At 37.7% G+C, this 27,523-nt stretch overlaps 1 protein-coding gene across 1 annotated transcript in view; it reads left to right on the top strand.

Moving 5' to 3' along the window:
• The window catches only part of PTPRD (protein tyrosine phosphatase receptor type D), a gene marked incomplete at its 3' end in the record, with an annotated part of 401,990 nt that overhangs the window by 89,148 nt on the left and 285,319 nt on the right, over window positions 1-27,523 (top strand). Inside the window, exon 2 of the mRNA XM_084305402.1 lies at window positions 198-365. Within this exon, the coding sequence (XP_084161528.1) occupies window positions 281-365 (85 nt within the window). The 5' untranslated portion in view covers window positions 198-280. The remainder of the gene's footprint in view (window positions 1-197; window positions 366-27,523) is intronic.

The following is a 27,523-nucleotide window of genomic DNA, read 5'->3' as shown; positions in this document are numbered from 1 at the left end:
ATTAACATGTACTGTATATTGCATCTTCTAGTAAATACCAGTAAGGTGCAATGAGTCATTTCTGTTCTTTTGTCCATACCCTTTTGTCTTTTAAAACTGTTTTGCCTCAAATTGTGATTGTTTAGAAAAATCAGACAATCTCTGCCCTGTATCTGCTAACCGTATTTCTCTCCTTCTTTCTCTTATCTGTTCCACAGGCTCTGAAAATACTTCATCTGAAATTTCAGACTGGACAGACTCGCAGTGGCTTCTAAGCCAGTGAGATCAAGGCTGCCAAAGCATGCTGGTGCCAAGCTGTCGGATGATGCACATAGTCAGGCCAGTGGTGGTGCTCCTGTGCTTGCTACTCTATGCTGATGCTGAAAGTAAGCTTATTATTCATTTGTGCTGAGGTCTTGGCCATGATTAACAGCTTTATTTGTAGCTGATGGTTACTAATGGCCTCAGAATTACTCCTTTTGAGTAATTCTTAAAATACTGTGAGGTTATCTCTAGATCACAGGCAGTATTTGAAAAGAATTACTTATTCCACTTTTTCACCACGCATCCTCTTAATGCCTCTTTTCTTGATCAACTAATGGTTTCTGCTCATATGATGAAGACCATTGCAATAAAGTTATTTAGTGAAAACAAAAACCAACCTTGCTTGCCAAGGTTAAATCCCTTAGAGACGACTGTCATTCTTTATTTATTTCTTAAGTTTGGTTAAAAAGAAAAAAAAAAAAACATACAACAGCAAAAACCCACTCCTTTCCCTCCGTCCCAAATTAATATCCAGTCCAATTAAAATTCTAGGCTGTTGTAACTGTCATGACAGCTGTTCTAATGTATTATTTCCGACAGCTGTTGTGGCGTACAGTATCCAAAGAAATCATGCAGAACTGACAACTTGGTGTCTGGCCTAAACTTGTGACAATTCACTGAGGAAAGACACCCGTGTGCACTTGTACTTGGGGGGAAACTGTTGGATTTTGGTCAATTACCTATTAATGAGAAGATAATATCTTTTTTACAATTAAGATATCATTAGGATTAACTTGTTTACATGTGTTCTGTCTCCCACCTGTCCTATGGCTTCTTGCAGAAGTGCAAATGAGAAAAGCCATTTGCTTTCCACCTGTTGACCTGCAGATTTACTACAGGTGACTGATACATCCATTTGATTCAGGGATATTTTCTTATTTTATCTTCCTGACTCTATACAGATACACCACCAATCAATAACTTTGTTCCAGCTCTGACTTCTGAAGACTTCTATGTTTTTCCATATATTTGCATAAAACAAAGAAGCAGTTGAATTAAATAGGAACACAAAAAAATAAAACCAATGTCAGTAACATTGAATAAGTCTTTCTCAGTAAAGGCATGTTGAAGGTTCCTTGTCACTCCACTTATCACCTGCACTCCAGGTATGCTAAGTTACAACAATAGAAGAGAATAAATCTTTCCACTTCTACTACACGCTTTGTGTGTAGTAAGACTTTTTTCTTTTAACTGTAGCAATATGAAAGTGAAGTAAATGAAAAAAAAAAAACAACAACAAAAAACAAAAAATACGGACAGACATACATGTCTGTAGAATACTGACACTTGAGATTCTTTGGTCTCTTTCCAGGTAGATAATAACCAGCTGGAATGATTGTGTGTAAGGTGAAGCCAAGGACATTTTAACACTATAGCCAGAAAATAATTAATTGGGAAATGGGCCCATATGTTGAGTGTTTCTGCAGTGATAGTATACTACCTATTTTTAAAGTAAATTCTGTGCTTAGGAAACATACATTTTATAATCTGGTATATCTTTTCTGCTTCAGGTAATGGAATATCCAACCTCCTATGGGCCAATAGTGAATGATTTCTGGTTTTGGTAATCCCTGTCAGGTATTAATTTGCAAGAAGATAGTTAAACCACAGAAGCTCCTTTGTTAGCCCTGCACTTGTAAGAGAAGTGTATTGTTTTTGTTTACAATTAGCAGAAGGGTTCCCTCTTTCATCTCTCTTCTCTGTGGGGAATGAGCATAGTTTTTTTTGAAGGGTAGCATAGGATTTACTTTTAAAAAGGCTGCCCCCAAAACCACTGACTACATAATTTAAGCGAATTTTCAGACTAGCTTTTCCAAAACTCCATTATGAATCTCACTTATTTTAAATAAAGTGAAACAGAAGTCATCTGCTAACCTGAGAGAAGTCAGGAGGGCTTCTTGCTGTAACTAGAGTTGATGGAGTCTCACATACAGAATAAAGGTTGTAAAATGCATAAAGATAATCTTTTTTGTGGGAGTTATTCTCAGTGAAATCAATCTGGACAAAGTGATGTAGATACTAAGAAAGTGTAAAAATGATGCATCAGTAAATATTAGTAATATTAACAGTAGATGACTAGCATTTTCAGAGACAGACTGAACTTCTCCTGACTGAAGAACAATGCAAAGATCTCTTCAAGATAAAATATTATATTCCTTGATTTTTTCTACTACTTTTAGACACCAGTTTAGACAGTGCTGTGTGATCCTTAATGTTGGTAGATAATAGGAGTGCTGTTAATGTAAAAGGAAGCATCCCACCCTGGTGTACTAACTGATGATCTTTCACAAATGTACAAATCAGCCGAGTTTTGGGATGGAACTCACATAAACTAACAGTAGAGGATTAATGATCTACGATTTTGTATAGATGTCTTTGAATTTAGGTCACACTACTAGACAGTTCCAGGAATAGAGGGTATACAAACACAGATTCATTGTTATTCTTAGAGAGATTTATAAAGTCTCAATATAGTCTCTGCTTATTATTTAGTATTTATTGCATCTTCTTGTTATTAGCAAACAGAAAGAAAATTACAATTGAAAATATTTATAAATAAAAAAATAGATAACTAAGAAAAGGTAGAGAAGTACTCCTAGAGTTTTGGAATTAAAGTATAATGTAATAATTTCATCAGGCATTCTTTTCATGAAAAGAAAGAGAAGTTATTTAAGACAATCTCAATTTTGCCATGTACTTTTGGTCAGAATCTCTATTAAGATGTTCTGAAATAGAGAATAAGCAGCAGTTATTGCTAAGAAATGATTGATTAAGTATCTCTTTGCTTGAGAAGGGACAGTATAACTTTTTAAGGACAGCAGTGCAATTTCTAGCTTGATCATTTAAAAATGCTGTTGACTTTGAATTTTGAAAGGTACATTTCTATTGGCCTTACCTCTTCTCCTGTTAAGAGTTCTTGACTTGGTAGTGGTACTTTGAAAGTGTACAAGGAACCATAGAAAGTGACTGTACTCTTACATGTACTTGGTGAATATGAAATGGTCACTTAAATAGTCAGGCTTTTATCTAATTTGCCTATTTCTTAATTAATGGGAAAATGCTTCTCTTCTGTCATTACCTTTATTTTCTGCTTAAAATAATAAAATGTGTGATGGGTGTGGAAATTGCCCACAATTTTTATAAGTGAAAATATACCTTCTTTGCAATAACAACTTTACAGTTAAAACTGCTTTTTTTTTTTTTCAGTTTAAGACATCCTTTCCTGCATTCCTTTCCTTTGCAAGAAATTGTAGGACTTTAAAAGAAGGCAGCTTAATAATGAAAGGAACAGCTAATGCAAGACTTTGTTCACTTATATTGTCTTGGCTTAAATTTCAAATTAAAGTTTGTGATGCATTTAATGCTAACTAAAGAGGTTTGTGATTGATAAATATCAATGTCGTATATCCTATACTTTAGTTAGGTTGACCGTTTCATTCATTCCCTTGACAGTCTGAAAAAAATAGTGCCAAATACCATACAGCTTAATCCTCTATTAACATACTAGTCTAAAGAAAGAGACTATGATTGTCAAGCAATTTGTATGTACAGGCTTTGAAGCTGCACGAATGTTTATATATGTACATACAAATGTACATTAAATAGTATACATTATATGGTGTATGTTAAATGGTGTGCCATACATGTATTTATAGGTCTCTATATAGCACCGCATTAACTGTGTGAGCTGTAAATTAATGTCTGTCCATCTTACCAATGTAAAAAGAGCTCATGGAGAGTCACAGTAATATTTCACTCTCACATGCTGCACTTAGTTTATTTGGGAGATATGCTGAGTTTCCACAAGCCAGTTATTTTGTGGGATGGGTAAGATGGAGCACAGGATCAGTGTCAACATGTTTAGGAAAAGAAGTGTTTATCATGCATGATTTGCTCTTCTGCTGGATTTCCTGAGGACTTTAAGGAGGGTTCCTGCCATGATGGAGGTGGTCTGCCCTCCACACTTGCAGGTACTGCTCCTGTTTTCATAGCTCTTTGGGTAAGGGTCCCAAGCACTACATTTTCCCAGGTTTGTTCTTGAACTTCTTCACAAATAGTTGGAAGAACTACTTTACTCCCTTTCTCCCTTTTAGTGGAGAGAAGACAGAGCAGGTGAGATGAAGGGGACAAAGTTTCTATCACCATGGAAAGGACAGGCCTACCTTTTTTTTTTTTTAATTTTTTACTTTTTTTTTTTTTCCAATTTTTCTGTTGCTGGCACCAAGGTACTACAGAATAAAAAAATAGGTCCTGACATTCCACTTCATTTTTTTCTTTATTCATTCTATAATTGGGAGTAGATAAAGAACTCATACTCTTCCTATGTTGCTGTGAAATCACTAATGAGTGAAATTCAACGGCAAGCCCAATTAGGGCTTTTGAAGAGCTTTCCAACAGGATTATTTGGTATTTTTTTTCTGTTTATATACTATCCTCACAGCTGAGTGAGGGAGTGAGACTTGTTTGTTTCTTTCCATCATTGCGAAAGACCTGAAACTCTGAAATGAATTGATATTAGCTGATGAATTCTCATATGGAAACCTCTCAGAGGAATACAGGATGGAAATGCCAGCATGTCCTTCCGCAGTGGGCTGGATGAGGGCAGCATATCCTGTATGTATGAGACCAAGATATTCTGACTGTTAAAACAGAATTGAAGCTTACACCTGACTAAGCAAAGTAAGCAAAACTGAAAAGTTACAAAATCATTTTGCTCTTTTACCGGTATTTTTAGCAAAAAGAAGTACTTGTAAGTGTAAGAAGTGAATAATCTCAAAGAATATGGTTTCTTTGAATTTATTTATGTTTTGTATTTGTAGCTTCTGTGCTTGCTGTGAGAGGAGGTTACAGAATTTGCTGAAGAAAATAAGCGTTTGTTTAGCCTTCTGTTCATAGAAGAACAGCCTGGTAGTTCACAGTGTTTGTCATTGGATGCCTTGTACTCAATGGTGCAGATGGCAGCTGGGTTGAGGCAATACTTATCTACATCCACTGAGAAATTAGTAATATCACACCATTTGTCATAAGAAGAATAATGCTTTTCTCATGTTTTCTAAATTAACCAGCAGAGTGGTAACTACCTAGAAGCTTTTTGCAGGATTATCCATTTGATAACAAGAAGCATATGTGTTTCAGAGACCACATACAACAGATTTCTTTTCAAACTATATGAATATAGAATATATAATATGGTATGCTATCTCTTTCTGACCTCTGTAATGATGAAGTGTCACGTCACTGAGCTCAAAGAAAGATATTGCTTGTTAATTTCCTGGTCTTTCTTAGTTGCATAGTTTTTTGAAAGTCAATAGTTTCATTTTTATTGATAGATTCGAATAATTTCTATAGATATCGTGTATCCTACTTTTTACAAATTGCATCAGTTCTCACAGGACACATACTACTCCATCTCGCCATCCTCTCCACCCTGAGAAAGGCTTGGTTACTGACTCTTCTGAATTTCTTGCTGCATTACAGTCTTTTTTTTTTTTTTCTCCTTTGTTCTTGGTTGCATAGCTTCTTGTTCGACATTTTTGTTATACTGCTTCTTTTTAGATGCTGTTTTAGAAGAGAAGCCACTATTCTTTCTACATTCTGTAGAATTGGTTGCAACTGACAATACATTAATTGTATATTACTTCCATTCCCAATTGTTTAAACTTTGAATAATGCTTAGTTCACTCTTGGCTTCAGAGGAATGTATCATCATCATGCTGCCAGTTAGAAAACTCTTCAAGGTCTTTTGTAGACCAGGATAAGGAACAGCTGAAGCTTAGTGCTGATGAGACAGTGATAACTTTTAACAAATGCGGGGATTGAGACAAATTGCTACCTAAATAGGATCTTAAGAGAGCAGGTCAGTATTGGTGGAATCAAATATAAGGTGGTGCTGTTTAATTGCTTTTTTTTTTTTTTTTTTTTTCCTAAAGGTGGCAGTGAAATAGTAAAGTTACTTTTTGATTTTAAATTGGTATAAAAGAACTTTAAGCATGAAGTTGTGTTAAAGTTACCACTTTGGCGTTCACTGGTTGTATATAACAATGTAGTGTATAGGCTATGAAGGAAGTGAGCACAGAAATGTAATGCCATTTGAGTAAACAGTTCATGTTGCACAGTTGAACACAAAATATTGATACAAGACAACTCAAACTTGACATTACCTATTAGAGGTGAATGCAAATGTATGGCAAATGGTGATTTCAATTTACAAAAAGTTCTGGGGCAGGACTGTAAACAGCAGATTGGTCATGGTGTTGCTGTGCATAGTAACTACTTACTTTCACTAGTTTCAATATGCATACCACATGCTCAAGTTTCAGTAAGTCTGTTGTTCAGGAGTACAGTTCAATAGAAGTTTAAAATTTCTTCTATTTGGGTATAAATTATCCAACTAAAAGTGTCTTTGAATCTTACCTAATCAGAGTTTTTGTTCTGGTGTGTGCTTCAATCTTTAAATTACTGTGTATTTTTCAAGCTCTCTATGCTTCCCAGCCTCAGTAGCAGCACATGGGTGGACAGGAGGCTCCATTATTGATGACTGTTTTTTGACACATGCAAATGTGAAGAAAGAGGAAGAAACAACAAGGAAAAGTGATGCTAACTATATTTCGGTAGTAAGCATTAAATATATATGTGTATTTCCAAGAGAGTCCCACCTAGGTCATTTTTTTTTCCAATCCAATAATTTCATGTATGCTTTAGAAAAAATATATAAAACAATTACTGAGATCTGCAGATGGTATCAGGATTGGAGAGGGATATAATTGATCTCTTGTTTTAGTGAAACAACACACATTTCAGCAGCAAACAAATGCAAGGTCAAACAGCTAAGAATGAAAAATACAGCCCCAAAGTGTTCTGTTGTTTTTGTTGTTTTGTTTGTTTGTTTTTGTGAAAAGGACCTTGTGTTACAATGTGGTGGAAGGGTCTAACACTGTCCTTTGATACATAAGCAAAGATAGAAGGAATGCGAGTAGCAAGGCAACCTAACCCTGTGTGTATAGACCTAATGTAGTTAAGAACACAGTGCAAGCCTAGTCCTGGTTTCTCATTAGAAATGTTTGTTGAAAGGACAGGGAAGAAAAGAATATAGATTTAGAGCTTGCAAAATACTTTTTCATCCTTGGTAACAAATTAAGTTTGTTTATAAAGATTACTGAAAGCTCATGTCAGCTGGAGTGTACATATTTTCATGTAGAGAAGATAGCAATTACTAGAGAAAAATGTTGCATAATAAGTTTGAGGAGCATTTAGCAGTAATCTATTAGATAATTCTGGACAATTACAATAAAACTATTGGAACACAGTACTCAAATGAAAGTTTTCTACTGTATATCTGAATGTACTCAGATTAGATTCATATTTTTAAACACCAAACAGAAGATACTACTCAGTATGAGTGACAAGGAGAATCCATTTGACATTTTTATTATTATAGAAGATGGAATTAGTTCTAAATCAGTGAGTAATTCTATCTGAGGCAAGAGAGGAAAGGATGTAGTTTAAGTTTTAGAGCACACTCATCTTGGGTATGGTAATACAATCTGATCAACATATATCAAAGAGTATTGAGTTAGGTTATGTGCAGAAAATAATGTAAAGAATCAAGGCTGGAGTTCTTGGAGATCAGAGTTCAAGTGTTTGGATAACACTCCCAGACAAATGGTTTGATTTTTGGGTGGTCCTGTGTGGAGCCAAGAGATGGGCTCAATGAGTTTTATTTCAATATTTACAATGGTCTGCTATGGGCTTAGTTAGAGAGGAAGTTGGCAGATGCGAATGCTGGGCTGCTTTCTATCATCTATTTCTACTTCTTTACCGAAAGGGTTGTTAGGCATTGGAATGGGCTGCCCAGGGAAGTGGTTGAGTCACCATGCCTGGAGGTCTTTAAAAGACGTTTAGATGTAGAGCTTAGTGATATGGTTTAATGGAGGACTTGTTAGTGTTAGGTCAGAGGTTGGACTTAATGATCTAGAGGTCTTTTCCAACCTAGAAATTCTGTGATTCTGTGATCTTTGTGGGTACCTTCCAGCTCAGGATATTGTATGGTTCCTTATTCTATGATTCCATGATGGAACATGAGAAGAGACTGATAATATTTTGCAGGGTGTCTTCTGTTGCTCTGCAGTTCACAGGCCAGGTAACATTGATGGAAATCTTAAATCACAATTTTTTTATTCTTTTTTAAATTCTTCATCTTCAGATGTACTTTCCATGTGAAAGAGTGTAACATGTCCATTGACCTTTTTCAGTATATGTGGTCTGATGAAAATGACTTAAAGTTTGTAACATCTATAGATGTTTACATTATGCTGAAAGGAACAGAGGTAAATTGCAAGTAAGAAAAATTCTTTCAGTGTCTTAGGAAGATAGCGTTGTATCTACTCTGTTAAATACAGATTTTTAAATCAAGAGGATCAGGACTTTCTTAAAAATGGAATGTAGTTTCCTTTTAGATCAAACTTTCCATAAGGAAATAATTCAGATTCCTGTACAATAATTCATTAGTACACTAATTAGAGATCAATTTGATATTAAAGACTTCTATTAAGATGTTAAGTACCAGATGAAAAGAAATGTAATTATACTATCCCTTTTACAAACATCAATATCCATTTTACAAGCATCAATAAATGCTTTTAGTCAATGGCTACTTAAAAAACAAGCTGCTTGAAAGAAATGCCTTCTTATGATTTACTGCTGTCATAAATGTTTATTATTTGGTGATCAACTCTTTATATTATACTGCATTCAAACATTTATGAACTGAAGATTTATGAAGATTTTCATCAATTTTCTTATGTTAGGAAATGCAGCAATCTATACAATTTTACTAATAGAGATCTACACAAATTCTGTTGCAATTGCACAAATGCAATTGGTCTTATCATGAAGATATGCTGGCTTCTAGTGTCTGAAGTTTTGTTGAGACTCAAAACTCTCACTATAGTAAATTATTTTAGAATTTATATCAAAAATATATCAAAAATAGTTGCTGTTGAAAACTTTACTGGAACTATTATTCATAAATTTTTACAAATATTTTCAGACAAGATAGAAAGATAAACTGGAACTGTTTTTTGAATTCTATTTCTACTCTTGCTATTTTCTTAACCAATCACCATTCTCTTAGATTTATGACTTGCATTCTACATAGCAGCTCATTTTTGTTTTTTATTCATGAATTATGGACTGCTAAAAATAGTACAGTGAAATGGAGTGCTTTGCAGACATGTAAGTATAATAGTGTGGATAACACGATGTAGTGGGTTTACATGGCAAGGTTTTGGTAGCAGGGGCCATAGGGGTGGTTTCTGTGAGAAAAATCTAGAAGCTGCCCCATGTTTGGGAAGGGCCCCATTGTTTTCCAGAGCTGAGCCAATAAGCGATGTTGTTTTGCGCCTCTGTGAGAGCATATTTAAGACAGGGAAAAAAACGCTGCACCTCACAGCAACTGGGAGAGTCAAGGGAGTGAGAAACAGCCTTGCAGGTGCCAAGGTCAGTGTAGAAGGAGGGGGAGAGGTGCTCCAGGCGCTGGAGCAGAAGTCCCCTGCGGCCTGTGGTGAGGACCATGGTGAAGCAGGATGTCCCCCTGCAGCCCATGGAGTACCACGGTGGAGCAGGGTTCCATGCTGCAGCCCGTGGAGTACCACGGTGGAGCAGGTGGCCCTGCACTGATGGAGGCTGCCGCCTGCGGAAGACCCCTGCTGGAGCAGATTCCGGGCCACACCTGTAGCCTGTGGAGAGGAGACCACGCAGGAGCAGGTGACCTGGCAGGAGCTGCTGCCCGTAGGGGAGCCAGGTTGGAGCAGTTTTCTCCTGAGGGATGGACCCCGTGGTACGGACCCATATCTGGAGCAGTTCTGGAAGAGCTGCTGCCTGTGGGAAGCCCACGCCGGATCAGTTCATCAAGGACTGCATCCCATGGGTGGGACCCCACAGCACAGGGGACGAGAGTGACCGAGAAGGAGCGGCAGAGAAGAAGTGCTGTAGACTGACCATAACCCCCATTCCCCTGTTCCCCTGCACCGCTCGAGGGGAGGAGGTGGAAGAGGGTGGATGGGGGGGGGAAGGTGCTTTTGGTTTCTTTCCTTTGTTTCTCACTGCTCTAGCTTGTTAGTAATGAGCAATAAATCTTACCATCTTCTTATGCTGAGTCTGTTTTGCCCGTTACAATAATTATTGCGTGATTTTGTCGTCCTTATCTCAACCCTTGAGCCCTTTTCACATATTTTCTCCCCATTCCTCTTTGAGGAGGGGGAGTGAGAGAGCGACTGTGGTGGAGCTCGGCTGCCCACTCGAGCGGAACCATGACACACGAATATGTTAAAGACAGCTTTTAGATTTACACAAAAAGTGTGGGGTTTTCCCCTGGCAGAAATGCTTTTGAAACATTTTTGTGGCTATGTATTGTTTGGCAGTAGCTTAGCACACAGCAGGAGCTCATTTTGTATCTTGAGAAAATCAGCCAAGTATCAGTGACACTTCATGACTGATCTCAATTTAGATAGCTCATAGGTAGTCAAATGACAACTACACTTTGAATAAACGTGATCCTATAATCTTTTTGGAAATTTTTGCATGTCAGGTGGAGGATTGGAAAAAAATGGGTTTTCAATAGGCAATATGTCTTGATTCGTTTACCTTTTCAGCAGCCAGAAATAGCTACCTTCTGTCTGGAATGCACCAGACCTTCTTTTCCCATCAGGTGTGTAGACCCTGTACAGGTTCATCTCTAATATTTGCTCTTGATTAATTGAGATTTCATATATAGTTTTGTTAATAAATTCTCTTTTGTTCTCTTTTGTTGAACAGAGATAGCAAGTATTCAGCATCTTGTAGGGGTTTTGTTTATTTTGGTTTATTTACCTTTGAGTGCTTGCTTTGGTGTCATATTCTTACTTGCAAAATACACTGTAACCTTGGGGAAACATGCAGTAGTCTCGGAGCCTGAAGATCAAAAGTTTAGATCTCTTTGATGTTAATAAATCTGTCATGTCTTTCCATTTTACCAAGAAAGCATTTTGAAGGATCCATGATAAGTGGTCTGCAGTAGAAGGACCGAATTTGAACCTCTCGGTCTTAGATTTTGTGTCAAATATCTGGCCCAACTTCCTCATAGCCATAAAAACATTTTCCTAATTACATATTATTATTTAATTATTAGGTGTTTTAATGTTTGCTTTTTAGGTGGTTAACAGTGTGAAACTGCAACCTCAAATCATCAGAACTGTTCTGTTTGAGCTATAGATATTTTAGAGCAGGCAGAACTGCTATCTCTTGATTATAGATCAGCCTCAGAAATTGTGTTTGTTAAGCATCTGATTGAACAAAGAGAAGGCGTATGCTGAGACTTCTAGATTCAAAAGAAGAGGTTTTCTTATATTATTCTTGTCTTATTCTTACAAATGTCACCCCTGTACCCTATCTAAACTGAAGTTTCTGAGGTAAGTTAATAATTATGACTCTGGTTCTTCTGGCCAGTGTATTTGGACATCACAAGTAACTGCTAATAACTTGCAGTCTTTGAATTGAGAAAAAAATGATTAAGGTAGGTAGGCAAGTACTCCCTCCTGTTTAGGAGAATATTGCTAGGAAAATGCAGGGCAGGTAATACACAGTTTCAAGGCAAGCTGGTGTGTTTGACTGTACAGCGGTAGCACAGGCTACAGATCTCAACAGTATCAAAAAAAAGAGATCATTTTAGAAGTCTACAGCAATTTGTATCCAAGAAATAGTTCAGGATAAATAAATAAATAAATAAATAAATAAATAAATAAATAAATAAATAAATAAAAGCTGGTATTTCATACCATATGCTGAGTCAATTATACTAGAGTGCTATGAGTTTAAAGTTCTAGGAAAGATCTTAAGTTCCAGTTTGAAATGATTTCGGTGATGTTCACTACAACACTACTTTTTTTTATTATTATTATTTATTTTTAAATATAAATAAATCATGCTATTGCTTTACTCTGGAGAGGAAATTCTGTTCCTTTAATTCTATCTCTTTAGATTGCATGTGTTGTCCAGGAAAGATGATTAACCTGGTAATGATTTAATTATTTAAAAAGCAGAATCACAAATACCACTTAACTATAAACAATATTTTACGATAATTTAAATCTCACCATTATAGTGTTTACCTCTAAATGTTTCTAATATAAGTGGAAAAAAGTGTGCAAAACTTCTCTGATAATTAGCATTTCCATTTTCTGCCAAAACACCCTAGATTACACAAAGACAACAGAGTCTATGGTATAAAATTACTTCTATATTTACATTTTTATCAGTCTTTTGAGCAATTTCTACAATTTTTTGGTGCTCCAGTCTTTTTTTTTTATTTATTTATTTTTTGGTCATAATCTGAGTATTCAGCTTCAAGTTAGTAGGGAGAAAGTTCGTGTGGCCAAAGCACACCTAGAGTTGAAGCTGGCTGTGTCTGTGAGAGAAAATAAAAAGGGTTTTTTTAGATATGTGAATGGAAAAAGGAGAACTAAAGAATACATAGGGCCGCTCCTTGATAGGGAAGGTCTCCTCACAGACAATGACATAGGCAAAGCAGAGACGCTTAACGCCTTCTTTGCCTCTGTCTTCAATGCCGATGATGGGCTTCGGAACCCAGGGTGCCCAGAGCTGGAGGACCGGGATGGTGGGGATGACAAACTCCCAACCGACCCTGAACGTGTGCGGGATTTGCTACTCCACCTGGATCCCTACAAGTCCATGAGTCCAGATGGGATTCATCCCCGGGTGCTGAAAGAGCTGGCGGACGTCATCGCAGAACCTCTCTCAATTATTTTTCAATGATCCTGGGAATTTGGAGAGGTCCCGGTAGACTGGAAGCTGGCAAATGTTGTGCCGATTTTCAAGAAGGGTCAGAAAGAAGACCCTAGCAATTACAGGCCTGTCAGTCTCATGTCAGTGCCTGGTAAAATCATGGAGAAGATGGTTCTCGAACTTATTGAGGCGCACCTGGGGGACAAAGCAGTCATTGGTCCCAGCCAGCACGGGTTTGTGAAGGGTAGGTCCTGCCTAACTAACCTGGTTTCCTTTTATGATAAGATCACTCATATGGTGGACCAAGGGAAACCAGCTGATGTGATTTTTTTGGACTTCAGCAAGGCTTTTGACACGGTTTCCCATAGGATCCTAATGGACAAAATGTCTACCATACAGCTAAATAAAAACATCATACGATGGGTGAGCAATTGGCTAACGGGCAGGGCCCAAAGGGTTATGGTAAATGGGGCTGCGTCAGGCTGGCGGGCGGTCACCAGTGGGGTCCCTCAAGGCTCCATTTTAGGGCCGGTACTTTTCAATATTTTTATTAACGATCTGGATGTAGGAATAGAAGGTATTTTGAGCAAGTTTGCTGATGACACCAAACTTGGAGGAGTTGTGGACTCGAATGAGGGTGGAAAGGCCTTGCAGAGGGATCTGGATAGGTTGGAGAGCTGCGCGATCACCAACCGCATGAAGTTCAATAAGAGCAAGTGCCGGGTCCTGCACCTGGGACGGGGAAACCCTGGCTGCACATACAGACTGGGCGATGAGACGCTGGAGAGCAGCCTAGAAGAGAGGGATCTAGGGGTCGTGGTAGACAGCAAATTGAATATGAGCCAGCAGTGTGCCCTGGCAGCCAGGAGGGCCAACCGTGTCCTGGGGTGCATCAAGCACGGCATCGCTAGTAGGTCAAGGGAGGTGATTGTCCCGCTCTACTCTGCGCTGGTGCGGCCTCACCTCGAGTACTGTGTGCAGTTCTGGGCACCACAGTATAAAAAGGACACGAAACTGTTGGAAAGTGTCCAGAGGAGGGCTATGAAGATGGTGAAAGGCCTGGAGGGGAAGACGTACGAAGAACGGCTGAGGTCACTGGGCCTGTTCAGCCTGGAGAAGAGGAGGCTGAGGGGAGACCTCATCACAGTCTACAACTTCCTCGTAAGGGGGTGTCGAGAGGCAGGAGACCTTTTCTCCATTAACACCAGTGACAGGACCCGCGGGAACGGGGTTAAGCTGAGGCAGGGGAAATTTAGGCTGGACGTCAGGAGGGGGTTCTTCACAGAGAGGGTGGTTGCACACTGGAACAGGCTCCCCAGGGAAGTGGTCAGTGCACCGAGCCTGTCTGAATTTAAGAAGAGATTGGACTGTGCACTTAGTCACATGGTCTGAACTTTTGGGTAGACCTGTGCGGTGTCAAGAGTTGGACTTGATGATCCTTAAGGGTCCCTTCCAACTCAGGATATTCTATGATTCTATAATTCTAAGTTCTGCCTATGCAGTACAAGTCCCTACCCCTCAACTATTAGGTTGTGATACCTTTTACTGTCCATGGCCGAGCTTCCTTCAGGCAAAGCTAGCATGCTTTCTGACAGAAGATGGAAGCAGGCAGGGGATGTCTTCTGCTTGAGAAGGCGTGCTTTCTATTCTGTGGTGAGGATGTAAAAGAGGATGTGCTCTTATCTTTGCAGTAGAGCCTGGGAGGGGTGCTGCACTGCAACAACACCCAGTGACAGTCATGCCTGAGCTACACCACTCACTGGTTACTCCATGTTCTGTCACTCACTGCTTACTCCATGTTCTGTGGCATCAGAGAGTAACCCTGCCCTTCTGTTGTGCTGTGAATGTTCTGTGTTAGTTTACCCTGTTAGTTCATCAATTCAGAACTATCTGCTTTTATTGTTTTGATTTCTTGGTATGCATCCTTTTTTCCCTTCAGCTGTCTTTTTCCCGTTGCAAGCAACTCTACTTCTCTCCCAACACTGAAAGAAAGCACCAGTTTTCATAAATGTATGTGGAATCTGGTACTGAATTGTCATCAATTATGCATCACAAAGCAGAAACAAAGTATGTTTGCCATGCAGAAATGATAGCCTGAAAAATTCATTAAAGAAATTTCATCTAAGTTGCATAAACTCATAAGAGGTCAGCAAAGTAGCATTACAATATCAATCTTAAGCAGCAGCAACCTTGCATGCTTATTATTCAAATGAATTCTTGCACTTTTTTTTTTTAACATTTAAAATGTGTTTTTATTTGAGCAGACTAGTATCAAAAATGACATAGCTGCTTTTGGTGGTATTTGTACTATATGATCAGACTAGCAGTCAACAAGACAAGACTTATTTTCTGATGATCTTTCACTACTTTCAGTGAAGAAAGGGTGAATTCTCACTGAAGACATGAAGAGAAGCCAAACTCTATTTTTTCTCTTGTGTGAAGACCAGATAGACCTTTTCAAAGGGGAGTTCAATTGTGCACAAGTACTCCATTTCAAGAATCGTACTACTACTGATTTCCAAAGATTTTGAAAGAAAAACATGATTGTTTTTGCGCCTAGCATGTTTTGCTAAAACATAACATACATTTTTTCTATCTCTGCATACTTTTTTTTTTTTTTTTTTAATGCAACCCTTCCGTTTTATTGGTTGTGTTCCATTTTTTCTAGGACTGAAGTATCGGAGACTTCTTACTCAGAACACTGCAGGAAGGGTATAGTTCTCAAGGTCCTGTGCTAAAAATAGAAAGTTTGAATGAACTTAATTGATTGTAGGCTTGCTGTTGTTCATTATCTAAATTAGTCTAAGCAATTAAATCATTAATTGATTAGAGCTGATCCCTTGCTAACAACCAGTAAAGCTTAGTGTTTTTCTGCTAGATCCCCTAAGACCTGCCATTTCAGCTCTTCACGCAACTCTTCATTTGTGGTATTTGTGCTGTCAGAAGGCATGAAGTCAGTCCACAGCGCTGTAGCCCTCTAACATATAAAGAACTGAGAGAAGGCTAACCTAACCCACTGGTTGAATTTTAAGACAAACTGCTTCTTGACAATTGCATTGGTTAAAAAAAATAATAAACAATACCAAGATAAAGGTAGCTAATTAATGCTGGACAATGAACCATATAACTGGGAACACATTGTAGCAACCTGATTTATTTATTTATTTATTTAAGCAAATAACGTTAGAATCAAATTGAATAGAATCAAATAGAATAGAATAGAATAGTTCAGTTAGAAGCAACCTTCAAAGATCATCTAGCCAAACTGCCTCACCGCTACACGGCTAACCAAAAGTTAAAGCATATTCGTGAGTGCATTATCCTCTTAAACACTGACAAGCATGGGATATTGACCACCTCACTAAGAAGCCTGTCCCAATGTTTGACCACGCTTATAGTAAAGAACTTCTTCCAAATGCACAGTCTGAACCTTCTGTTTAGCAGTTTTGTGCCATTCCTGTCTGTCCTGTCTTAGCATACCATTGTTCATAGTTTTGTGTTAACATTCTTTTTTTGGATGTGTGCTTCACTACATGTGTTTTGCACAGGATGATTAATATTTTGCTCAAGTAATACTAGGTTAAACATTCACCTGCCCATATTCATGATTGTAATGTTGAATCTGCATGCCAAATTCAGTGACTGAAAAATTGTTTCTAGTAATTTTGATGAGATAATACTGTATAAGCTAGTACAGATCAAACTACTAATCAGCTCACACTAATCAACTAGAATTGTTTCAAAATATTGATCTTATAAAAACTACATCTTTGACAGTGGCTGATTTCCCTAGCTTATATGACAACGTTGGCAATTTCGTTCCAAGCTAGAGATCCTGAAAAGTAAAAAAAGTAAAGCAGTTCATAAGTAGGAAACTTCTTGCTTAAATTACAACACCCAGTTTATTGATCTATTTATGAATATTCACAATAACTTATTTTTCACCTTGCATGGTGTCGTGGTTCCGCTCGAGTGGGCATCCGAGCTCCACCACAGCCGCTCTCTCACTCCCCCTCCTCAAAGAGGAATGGGGAGAAAATATGTGAAAAGGGCTCAAGGATTGAGATAAGGACGACAAAATCACGCAATAATTATTGTAACGGGCAAAACAGACTCAGCATAAGGAGATAGTAAGATTTATTGCCTATTACTAACAAGCGAGAGAAGTGAGAAAACAAAGAAAAAAAGCAAACCAAAAGCACCTTCCCCCCCATCCACCCTCTTCCACCTCCTCCCCCCGAGCGGCGCAGGGGAACGGGGAATGGGGGTTATGGTCAGTCTACAGCACTTCTTCTCTGCCGCTCCTTCTCGGTCACTCTCGTCCCCTGTGCTGTGGGGTCCCACCCACGGGATGCAGTCCTTGATGAACTGATCCAGCGTGGGCTTCCCACAGGCAGCAGCTCTTCCAGAACTGCTCCAGATATGGGTCCGTACCACGGGGTCCATCCCTCAGGAGAAAACTGCTCCAACCTGGCTCCCCTACGGGCAGCAGCTCCTGCCAGGTCACCTGCTCCTGCGTGGTCTCCTCTCCACGGGCTACAGGTCCGGCCCGGAATCTGCTCCGGCAGGGGTCTTCCACAGGCGGCAGCCTCCGTCGGTGCAGGGCCACCTGCTTCACCGTGGTCTCCTCCACGGGCTGCAGCATGGAACCCTTCTCCACCGTGGCACTCCATGGGCTGCAGGGGGACATCCTGCTTCACCATGGTCCTCACCACAGGCCGCAGGGGACTTCTGCTCCGGCGCCTGGAGCACCTCTCCCCCTCCTTCTACACTGACCTTGGCACCTGCAAGGCTGTTTCTCACTCCTGGCTGCTGTGTGGCGCAGCGTTTTTTCCCTGTCTTAAATATGCTCTCACAGAGGCGCAAACAACATTGCTTATTGGCTCAGCTCTGGAAAACAATGGGGCCCTTCCCAAACATGAGGCAGCTTCTAGATCTTTCTCACAGAAACCACCCCTATGGCTCCCTGCTACCAAAACCTTGCCACGTAAACCCACTACACATGGCTGATCACATTGGATATACTTCAGATCAGCATTCTTACTTGGGTTAATTAGGGAGGTAAAATGGAAAATGGAGAAAATCTTACACTTCTTACCTTAAATGAAATATTTTGTCAAAGTAGCACAAAGTAGTTGTGCTATTCACAGGGACCTTGGCAGGCTGAAGAAATGGGCTGACAGGAAGTTCAAGAAAGGGAATTCACATAATCACAGAATGGTTGAAGTTGAAAGGGACTTCTAGATATCATCTTTGGCAACCCCCCTGCAAAGCAGGGTAACCTAGAGCACATTGTGCAGGATTGCATTCCAGGCAGGTTTAGAGTATCTCCAGAGCAGGGAACTCCACAGCATCTCTGGGCAACATGTTTCTGTCTGTGCTCTCTCATCCTCACAGTAAAGTGTTTCCTCAAATTCTTCCAGAACTTCCTGTGTTTCAGTTTGTGTCCATTGACTCCCATTCTCTCACTGGGAACAACTGAAAAGAGTCTGGTTCCATCCTCTTGACAACCTCCCTTCAGATATTTGTACACATTGATAAGATCTCCTCTCAGTCTTCCATTCTCCAAGCTAAACACACCCAGCTCTCTCAGCTTCTCCTCATATGACAGATGGTCCAGTCCCCTGATCATATTTGTAACACTCCTCCGGACTTGCTCCAGTAGTTCCATGTCCTTCTTGCACTGGGGAGCCCAGAACTAAACACAACAATCCCAAGGTGGTCTCAGCAGAGCTGAGTAGAGCAGGAAGATCACGTCCCTCAACATTCTGGCAACGCTCTTCTGAATGCAGCCCAGGGTACTGTTGTCCTTCTTCAAGGGCACATTGGTGGCTCATGCTGGTCCAGGTCCCTTTCTGCAGAGCTGCTTTCCATCAGGTCAGCCCCCAGTCTGTACTGGTGCATGGGGTTATTCCTTCCTAGGTGCAGGACCCTGCACTTGCCTTTATTGAACTTCATGAGGTTCCTATCAGCCCAACTCTCAAGCCCAAATGTCAGCCTGAATGTACTGACCCTTGGCTACAGGAAGCCTTGCACCTAGACAGGAACAACCTTGAGTATCTGGCATGCTGATGTCTCACCATCTGGAAAGCAGCTTCACAGAAATGGCCTGCATGTGGTGGTGGACAAAACATTGATCATAAAGCGGCAATGTGCACGTCGCACAGGCAACCAACAACTTCCTGGCCTGAGATGGTCCTTCCCATCTGCTTAGTACTGGTGAGATGCATTTGGAGCGCTGGGGTCAGTGTTGAACAGGAGAGACATGGGCAAGTTAGAGCAAATCCAGTGAAGGGTCACAAAGATGGTGAAGGAAATGGAGCATTGTACATATGAAGAGAGATTGAGAGCTAGGAGTATTTGTGCCTGAGAGGAAGCTCAGGAAAATGTTGTCCATGCAGAAAAGGGAGCCAGACTCTCTCTGGGGCATAAGGACAGCACGAGGGGAAACGTGCACAAAGTTTATTTAAACTTAAGGATCACTTTTTGTTGTTCTTAGGCATTTTTTTTGTTGTTGTTGTTTTTGTTTTTGTTTTTTTAATTCAAGGGTGAGTGATCACTGGTACAGGTTGTCCTAGGGAGGTCTCCATCCCTGGAGATATTTAAAACTGAACAGAATGCGGTCACGGGCAGCCGTCTGTAGCTGACCCTGATCCAAGTGCGTTGCATTAGGCACTCTCGACATGTGACTGTCAGCCTTAGTGATTCTGGTTCTGTGGAAATTAATATGTAAATTTCAACTTGCCCTTAGTTCTTTTAATATTGTATTTCAGCTGTTGACCTGAAACTGTGGAAATAAAATATTATAAAGGCTACTAGTTTTATAGAAGTAGGTATAATAATGGGATATTGTATAATATGAAAAACTTTTCCAAGAAAAAAAAAAAAAAAGTCTCTACTTCCTTATCACAGAGAGAAATGAGAGAAAAAAATGGAGTTTAACAATAGATTATACTTCTGTTGAATAAAAATTTAACATCACAATATTCACAATAGAAAGCAAATCCAAAACTCAAAACTTAAAAGTGTTAACACAACTATATGTAACCATGACAGAAAAACAAGTAGCAGAGACAGGTGGTATACAGAACTACAAATCTATGCTTTTCATTTTTTTTGTTTTTATTTTTTTCACTGTGTTCCAGTTTTGTCCCACTTACAATACAGCAAAGAACTGTTTGACTTGAGGTCTCTCTCTTGCATGTATCATTGTCACTTCAAGTGCTGGGAAGATCTGTGACAACAAACAAACAAACAAAAAACAACTCTATATTTTAGCAGACTGAATGGTGTTTTTTTTTCTCTCATAAATATATCTTCAAGTGATCTGAATAGTAACTTGATATGTATGTGTATGAAATCCTGCACAAATGAAGTCAGTAGGAAAAATTCTAATCCAAATTACAAAGTCCAGGATTTATATCATCCTCTTTAATTATCCTCAGAAACACTCCATCAGAGTTCCAAATGTAGGATATAATTTATTGACACATAAAAACTAACTAGGCATCAGTTAAAAATAAGACTATTATGTATGGCCAGTATATTTCGATGCAAAGTTTTGACCATGCTATCAGACCTGCATTTAACCAAAATTAACCATTTAAACTGTGCAAACTTTTCAAAACAGCTTCATTTTCAACCCTGAACTGTTTTTCATTAATACTTTCAGCATATATATATATTCAGTATATATTTTTTTACTTCTCTGATCTTATAATGAAGTTTTGGAGAAAAAATAAAGTAATATTTTCTAAAGATGCATGACAAAAAATAATGGTGTGCACCAACCTGCGGTAAAAGCTCATTATAATGAGCTGAAGCAAAATCAGAAGGTTTTATTATTTATGTTTGTATATGTCATGATGAAGTTAAATTTCTATAATTATTAGTCAGAATATATATATATATATATTTAATCTGTTCATTGTTAGATTGAATTGCCAGTCTGTTTTCAAAAGTGAATGAGAAACTTGATGGTGACCAGAGGCATTATCCCTCTCACTAGTTAGAAATAATAAAAGCACATCACAGTACATCTAGGCCATTGGTGGCTGACCTCTAGTGTGCTGTGGTGCAGTGTAGTCGATTAATTATATTTGTGAAGAAAGCTTACTTACATTGCAAGTAAGAAACTGAATATAAGTACTGAAAAAAATAAATGTTAAGACTTGATGATGGTGAATACAATTCACCATCCATTTTCTAAAATGGAAAAACACCTGCTTTTGATCCCCCGGGACTGACTATTTTATTGTGCCATAAGAAATTGGTGGGCTGATTACAACCAAATGCAAATAATGATTGCACTTTCATTTTGGAAGTGGAACTATTTCACAGGTGAAAATAATACTCTCCAATAAGAATTGAATAGTTCTCTTTATATTTAGTTATTCATCGATAAAATGTCACACACATAGATGAAAAAAATAAAAATGTAATTATTATGTGTGGACTAATTGAAATGAGATATGGAATAACAAAAGTTTTAAAAGCCTCAACTATTCCTGCTGCTGAAAATAGTAGGATAGAAAAAAGTAGTATCTGTGGAGTTCTCTGTAAATACAAAATCATATTTGAATTGGAATTTAGGTTTAATATTGTGATGTATCCCAGTAATGAGCCATCAGTTTATGTTGCTCCCTCAGGCTTTTACTTAAAACAAAAGAAAAAAAGACAGATGCATTTTTCTGTTCATCTGACTTGTCTTAGTAACTGATAGATATCCAGAGTGCAAAAGAAAGGGTTTCTATAAAATTTTCTTAATTGCAAAAGAGAAAGAAGAATAAACTGCACTAGTAATCTAGATTTCAGTGAAGATTACTCCTAGCAAGTAAATTAAAGTCTTAAGATCAGATGCTGTGAAAAAGCTTCAGAAATACATAGTGATAACCAAAATGTCAAATAAAGTTAGAAATGCAAATTTTCTAAACCTATTTAAAAATATAATACATTTAATAAAAACAAATATTTGATATCCATTGCTTTTTTTTTTTTTCAACAGACATATTCATACTCTGAGGTGTGCATACAAGGGTTGTACATGTAAATTACAGTTGCCTGTTAAGAAAGGAGCCCAAATATGTATTAGATATAATGTTTAACACCCGTGTCTATACTAGAGATATACTAAAGTACTAAAGTCGTATTTATTAGGCTAATATCTCTGCAATAGACTCATAATTTAAGAAACTTTTCATTATTATTATTACTATTCTAATGGATATGTATTTAATAAAGATTTTATTCTATAAATGCACATAGATTAAAAAGCTTGTACAATGAGTGCTTGCAAATCTTACAAATCTTACAAATATGTGCTGCCTCAATTCCTGCAATGCAATATGGTAACAGACAAATTTGAGTATGTGATAGTAATAGAAATGTCACCAAATTTCATGCAGGTTTGTTTTCCAATTTTTCTCATCGAATGAGTTAAAATGCTGACAGATCTTGTATTATTCTATTCTAGAAAAACTTTATTCAAAGAGCATTGGAGTTAATATTCAAAATATGTGAATTATTTCTCTTTCTCAAAGAAAACATTTCTTATATTCCAATATAAAGACATTATCTTACCACAATAGTAGATAGAATTCACTGAATGAAATATTTTCCATTGCAGTACATATACTTGTTACTCATGTGTGGCCTCCTGACTTCTGTTTCAGCTACTTTGTTCTTTATAAAAATAGGATTAAATGAATTATAAACGAGCCATTGTGATTGAAATCTCATCTGAATGTTGAAGATGTTTCAAGAAAAAAAAAAAAAAGAGTACTAAAATAGTGATTAAACTTGAAAAAATGTAATAATATTGCAGCTGCTTTCCTTTTACTCACATCAAAGTATACATACATCTTACTGCTTTCAGGTTTATTCAGAACTTTTGTATAGCTTCTGCCATTTCTCCATCTTTCTCTTGTTTTCCTTTTGTTGGGATTAGGTCAAAATGTATTACAAATAACCTCTTCCTCATGTAAGAGACATGTTTTAGTGCAGCTGTTCAGCATCTGTCTTCTACGCACAGAGTGGTACTGTTAGGTTTCATAAAGGAAATGAAAGGTACTTTTACAGTTTATCTGAACTTAATTTTAATTTTTACACATTCATTCAATGACCAATTGATTGGACATGAGATAATTACTATTCAAACTTACTGGAGGTAGGTATCTATTTCACAGGTATTTGGGAAAGTCTCAAATCACATAAGAACAAGGCAGAATAAATATTTTCAATTAATACTTAAGAAGCAAAGCAAAATGTTATATATATATATATATAATGTTATATATTATTTCTATGCTATTTATCATTAATCTCTTTTATTTTTAAAAGATACATTAATAATAAATACAAATAGTATTGCACCTAATGCAGTTGTGTAATAATAAAACTTCAAGCAATTTAAATTATACGAGATTCTTGAGAGGCATTATCTTTTATAGAATAAATATATTTTTATTTCAAGTCAGTTAATCTGATAGCAGGTCATACAAACACTCATAATAGTTCCTTTAATATGACTTTTCTTGATAACAAGAACAATACCTCTCACAGGCTGGAGCATAATACTTTGCACGTTCAGTCATTATTTCTATTTTCCCTCTATTTCTACTCCCCCCTGCCATTTAAACTCATGTAAGTGATTTTATATTTCTGCCACGTTGAGAAGTAGTGGGTATGTCAGTGCTACAAGACAGCATTGAATGAAAAGGAGGTCATCACTGAAAGAAAAGATAGTGCTATCAGATGATACAAGCAGCATTTTCTTTTTGTTCACTGCCATCCATTTTACTTCCTTGCATTTACGGTATGACAACTATAACTGCCTTCATTTACTCCATCAAAAATTTGGTGCATACGTCTCTTTCCTACACCGATAGAGGCTTGCAATCCTTGGATTTGTATCCTTGAAGAGCAACCCAAGCTGCTATGTATGAAGAAAATTTTGTAGTTTGTGGATCAGTCTACTGTTTCTGTTGTTTTATTTTCATCTGGGTTCCAATCTGCTAGAATCCTTTTGGTCAATATCCCCTTGAGATAAGTCCAGAACAATGTCTGTTGAAAAAGACTCTTAGCTGAGGCATATTTCTGTAAATTGTCAGGCAAATGCTGTTTTCTAACAGACAGAATGATATCAGTATCAAATATCAATATGTCAATATATCAATATATCAAATAGCAAATATCGATAGCAAATGAAGCATGAGCAAGCAAAAATTTTATGATCAAGAGACACCTCTATAATAGCACTTTTAACATAACTCTACTAAGTAGAGGTTTAAGCTATCCATGTATAAAAAAATTACTATGTACAGAAAAATCGGAGCTTATTCCTTGAGTTTTAATTATTAAATTTACATAAGGTTTTTAGATAGTGGAAGTTTACTTGTTTTTACTTGACTGAAATATATATTAGTTTAATTATTCTCACATTGGTTTTTGTTTGTTTGTTTTTCATTGTGTTTAGCATACATGTATGTGAGTGTTCTGTTTTTTGTGGTTGGTTGGTTGGTCTGTCTGTTTTTGCTTTGACAATCTTCCAAGTTTATTTTCTTCTTAGAAATGTCTCAGTTTAAAGTGCAGTTTTTTTGTGAGGTAACTCAGGTATTTTGTAACTCAGAATTTCTCTAAGTTTGGTACTTACTGTTACAGCTCTGCTTGAGGAAGATTGTTTTGGTTTGAGGTATCAACAGATTTGTCTTAAGAAGGTGAGGGGAAAAAAACAAACAAACATACTGACGTCAACCTAGTTTTTGTGTTGCTCCAATGAATAGTTTTGCTGTATATTTTTGTAGCGTTTTCCAGCAAGCAATAGTCAGAAGCTGCATTAGGCTAAGCTGATAAGTGGTCTGTGCGATCCAACCAGGTATCTGCAAAAGGTTGATTGTATTTGCATGAACTAATTTGTTCATAGATGAATATTCAAATCTGCATCTAAGCCAGCCTTCTGTTCCACACAAATTGTGTCATGGTGAGTTAGTTCCCAGCACAATAGCACATCAGCTAAACAGAATGGTATCGCATAATTACTAACTGTAGTTCTTGTTTTTCACTTTCCTATGCTAAGCAAATGTTTCTATAGCCAAAGCTGCAGATAATGAAGAGAAGTCTTTAGGAATTGATAGTGTTCCATCTAATGGAATAACATTAACAAATATGTAGAGGAACTATTAGTATTTAAATACAAGGACTTATACGGTATTTGTACAGTGATTTTCTTTATTTTTTCATTTCTCATTCATCAAATCCTAGCTAACATTTTGTTTTGTTTTTTATATTTTGCATTTAAACCAGGTATAAATATTTTTAAGGCTGCATTGAAGATTATTGAAATGATATAAAATGTGTTTTACCTCCTGCACTGCTCCTGAAAAAGAGGTCAGATTCAAGAAAATACCCCACTTGCTTCTTCTTTTGCAGTGTATTGCCAGGTCCATGCCTGAACTACATTCAGTGTTTTTTTGTTTGTTTGTTTTTTTGTTTGTTTGTTTGTTTTTTTTAGTTTCTTTTTGTTTTTATTTTTTCTGTAGTTTTGTCAGATAGCAGTTTTTGCTGCATAGAAGCACATACGTTGCTATTGTTTTGCTTTGAGCCGCTGTTAAAATTATCTGATAGGAAACTACTGTACCAGATTCTAAAACTCACTGACCTAATCAGTCATATCTGCTCTAAAATACTTATTTTTCACATTCTTGTTCTCTTTATTCTTTGTTTGTTCTTCTTTAAGTACAGATTTGTACTTTGAATGAAGAATTAAAAGGTGGGTGGGGTGGGTTTCTAAAGCATATGAGAGGTGGGTGCCCATCTCCCATCAGCTTTACCTGGGACTGGGAGTTTAGAGATCTGGATTGATCATGTAAATTAAAATCACTGGAAAAGTCAGTGGCTGAACATGAATTAGAATGAGTATCTCCTGCGTTAGTTTTTCATGCTCTGTTTTACCAGAGGACACCTTTCCATTTCAAGTAGCTTTTGAAAAGGTAGAATTTTTGGAAGTGGAATCTCAAAAAGAAGGTTATAGGATGTTAATTGGCATAATAGTACACAGTATTCATTACTTTACAGAATGGTAGCATTACAAGAAACTTCTTATATAGTGCTTCCTAAACCATTGAACAAACCATTCAGTTTTGGAACATGTATCTTTTGATAACTAGAACTTTTTTTTTTTTTTTCTAGCCTGCAGAGATTTTTGTATAGATCATATTTCTGTCTTACACAGATTTTTCTCTGAGTCATGCCAGATTTGCCATTTTTACCTTGTGGAAAGAGTCAATAAAACATTTAAAAAGGAGTGTGGGGGGGAAGCATTTATGAGTTTTCTCTTTCACATTACATTTGCACAAAAAGTTTAATCAGCATATTTGAAAGATTCACAGAATCAGAGTAGCTGAGGTTGGAAGGGGCCTCTAGAGGTCTTCTGGTCCAATCCACAGATCAAACAGGAGACACTCAGAGCTGGTTGCCCAGAACCACATCCAAGCATCTTTTGAAGATGTCCAAGGAGGAAGACTCCACAGCCTCTCAGGGGAACGTGTGCCAGTACTCAGTCAACGTTTCCTAGTGTTTGGGAGAAACCTCGCATGTACTGGTTTATGTCCATTACTTTTTGTCCTGTCACAGTTTGTATCCATTGCCTTTTTCTGTCTCTGTGAAACACAGAAAAGAGCCTGGCTCCATCTTAATTGCATCCTCCATCCGGGTATATAAATACATATGTACCTTGATGAGATCCCCCCTGAGCTTTCTCTTGTTCTCCAGGCTGAACAGTCCCAGCTTTCTCAACCTTTAAATCATTTAAGAGGTATTCCAGTACTTTAATCTTCTTAGTGCCCCTCTGTTGGACTCTCTCAAGTAAGTCCAAGAGTAAGCTCTTTTAATGAGGAGCCTGGAACTGGACAGAGTACTCCAAGTGTGGCTTCACCAGCAATGGAAAGGGTTGCTTCCCTCAACATGCTGGCAATACTTTAATACAGCCAAGAATACCATTAACTTTCTTTGGGGCATGGCGCATTGCTGGCTCATATTCAACTTGGCATCCACCAGGACTCCTGAGACCTCTTCTGCAGAGCTGCTTCCCAGCTGGGGAAGGTGCAGAAGATACAGGTGCATGGGGTTGTTCCTCTCCAGGTGCAGGACTTTGCACTTCTTCTTACTGAATTTTATTTATTTTTAAAATTTTATGAATTTTAGCTTGCAATTCAGTAAGGTGAATGATTTAAATTCTTAAAGTCCCAAACATGATTCTGCAAGAGCAGTAGCATTATAGTTTTTTGTTTGTTTGTTTGTTTGTTTGTTTTCTAGCATAACTCAGTTTAGTTAACAGAATCACAGAATTGCCTAGGTTGGAAGAGACCTCAAGATCATTGAGTCCAACCTCTGACCTAACACTAACAAGTCCTCCACTAAACCATATTGCTAAGTTCAACATCTA

This window comes from Netta rufina (genome assembly GCF_964035555.1).
Source record: "Netta rufina genome assembly, chromosome: Z".
In the NCBI taxonomy this organism is placed as follows: Eukaryota; Metazoa; Chordata; class Aves; order Anseriformes; family Anatidae; genus Netta; species Netta rufina.
The sequence above is the reverse complement of the archived record's forward strand: the minus strand, read 5'-3'. Positions and strand labels throughout refer to the sequence as shown.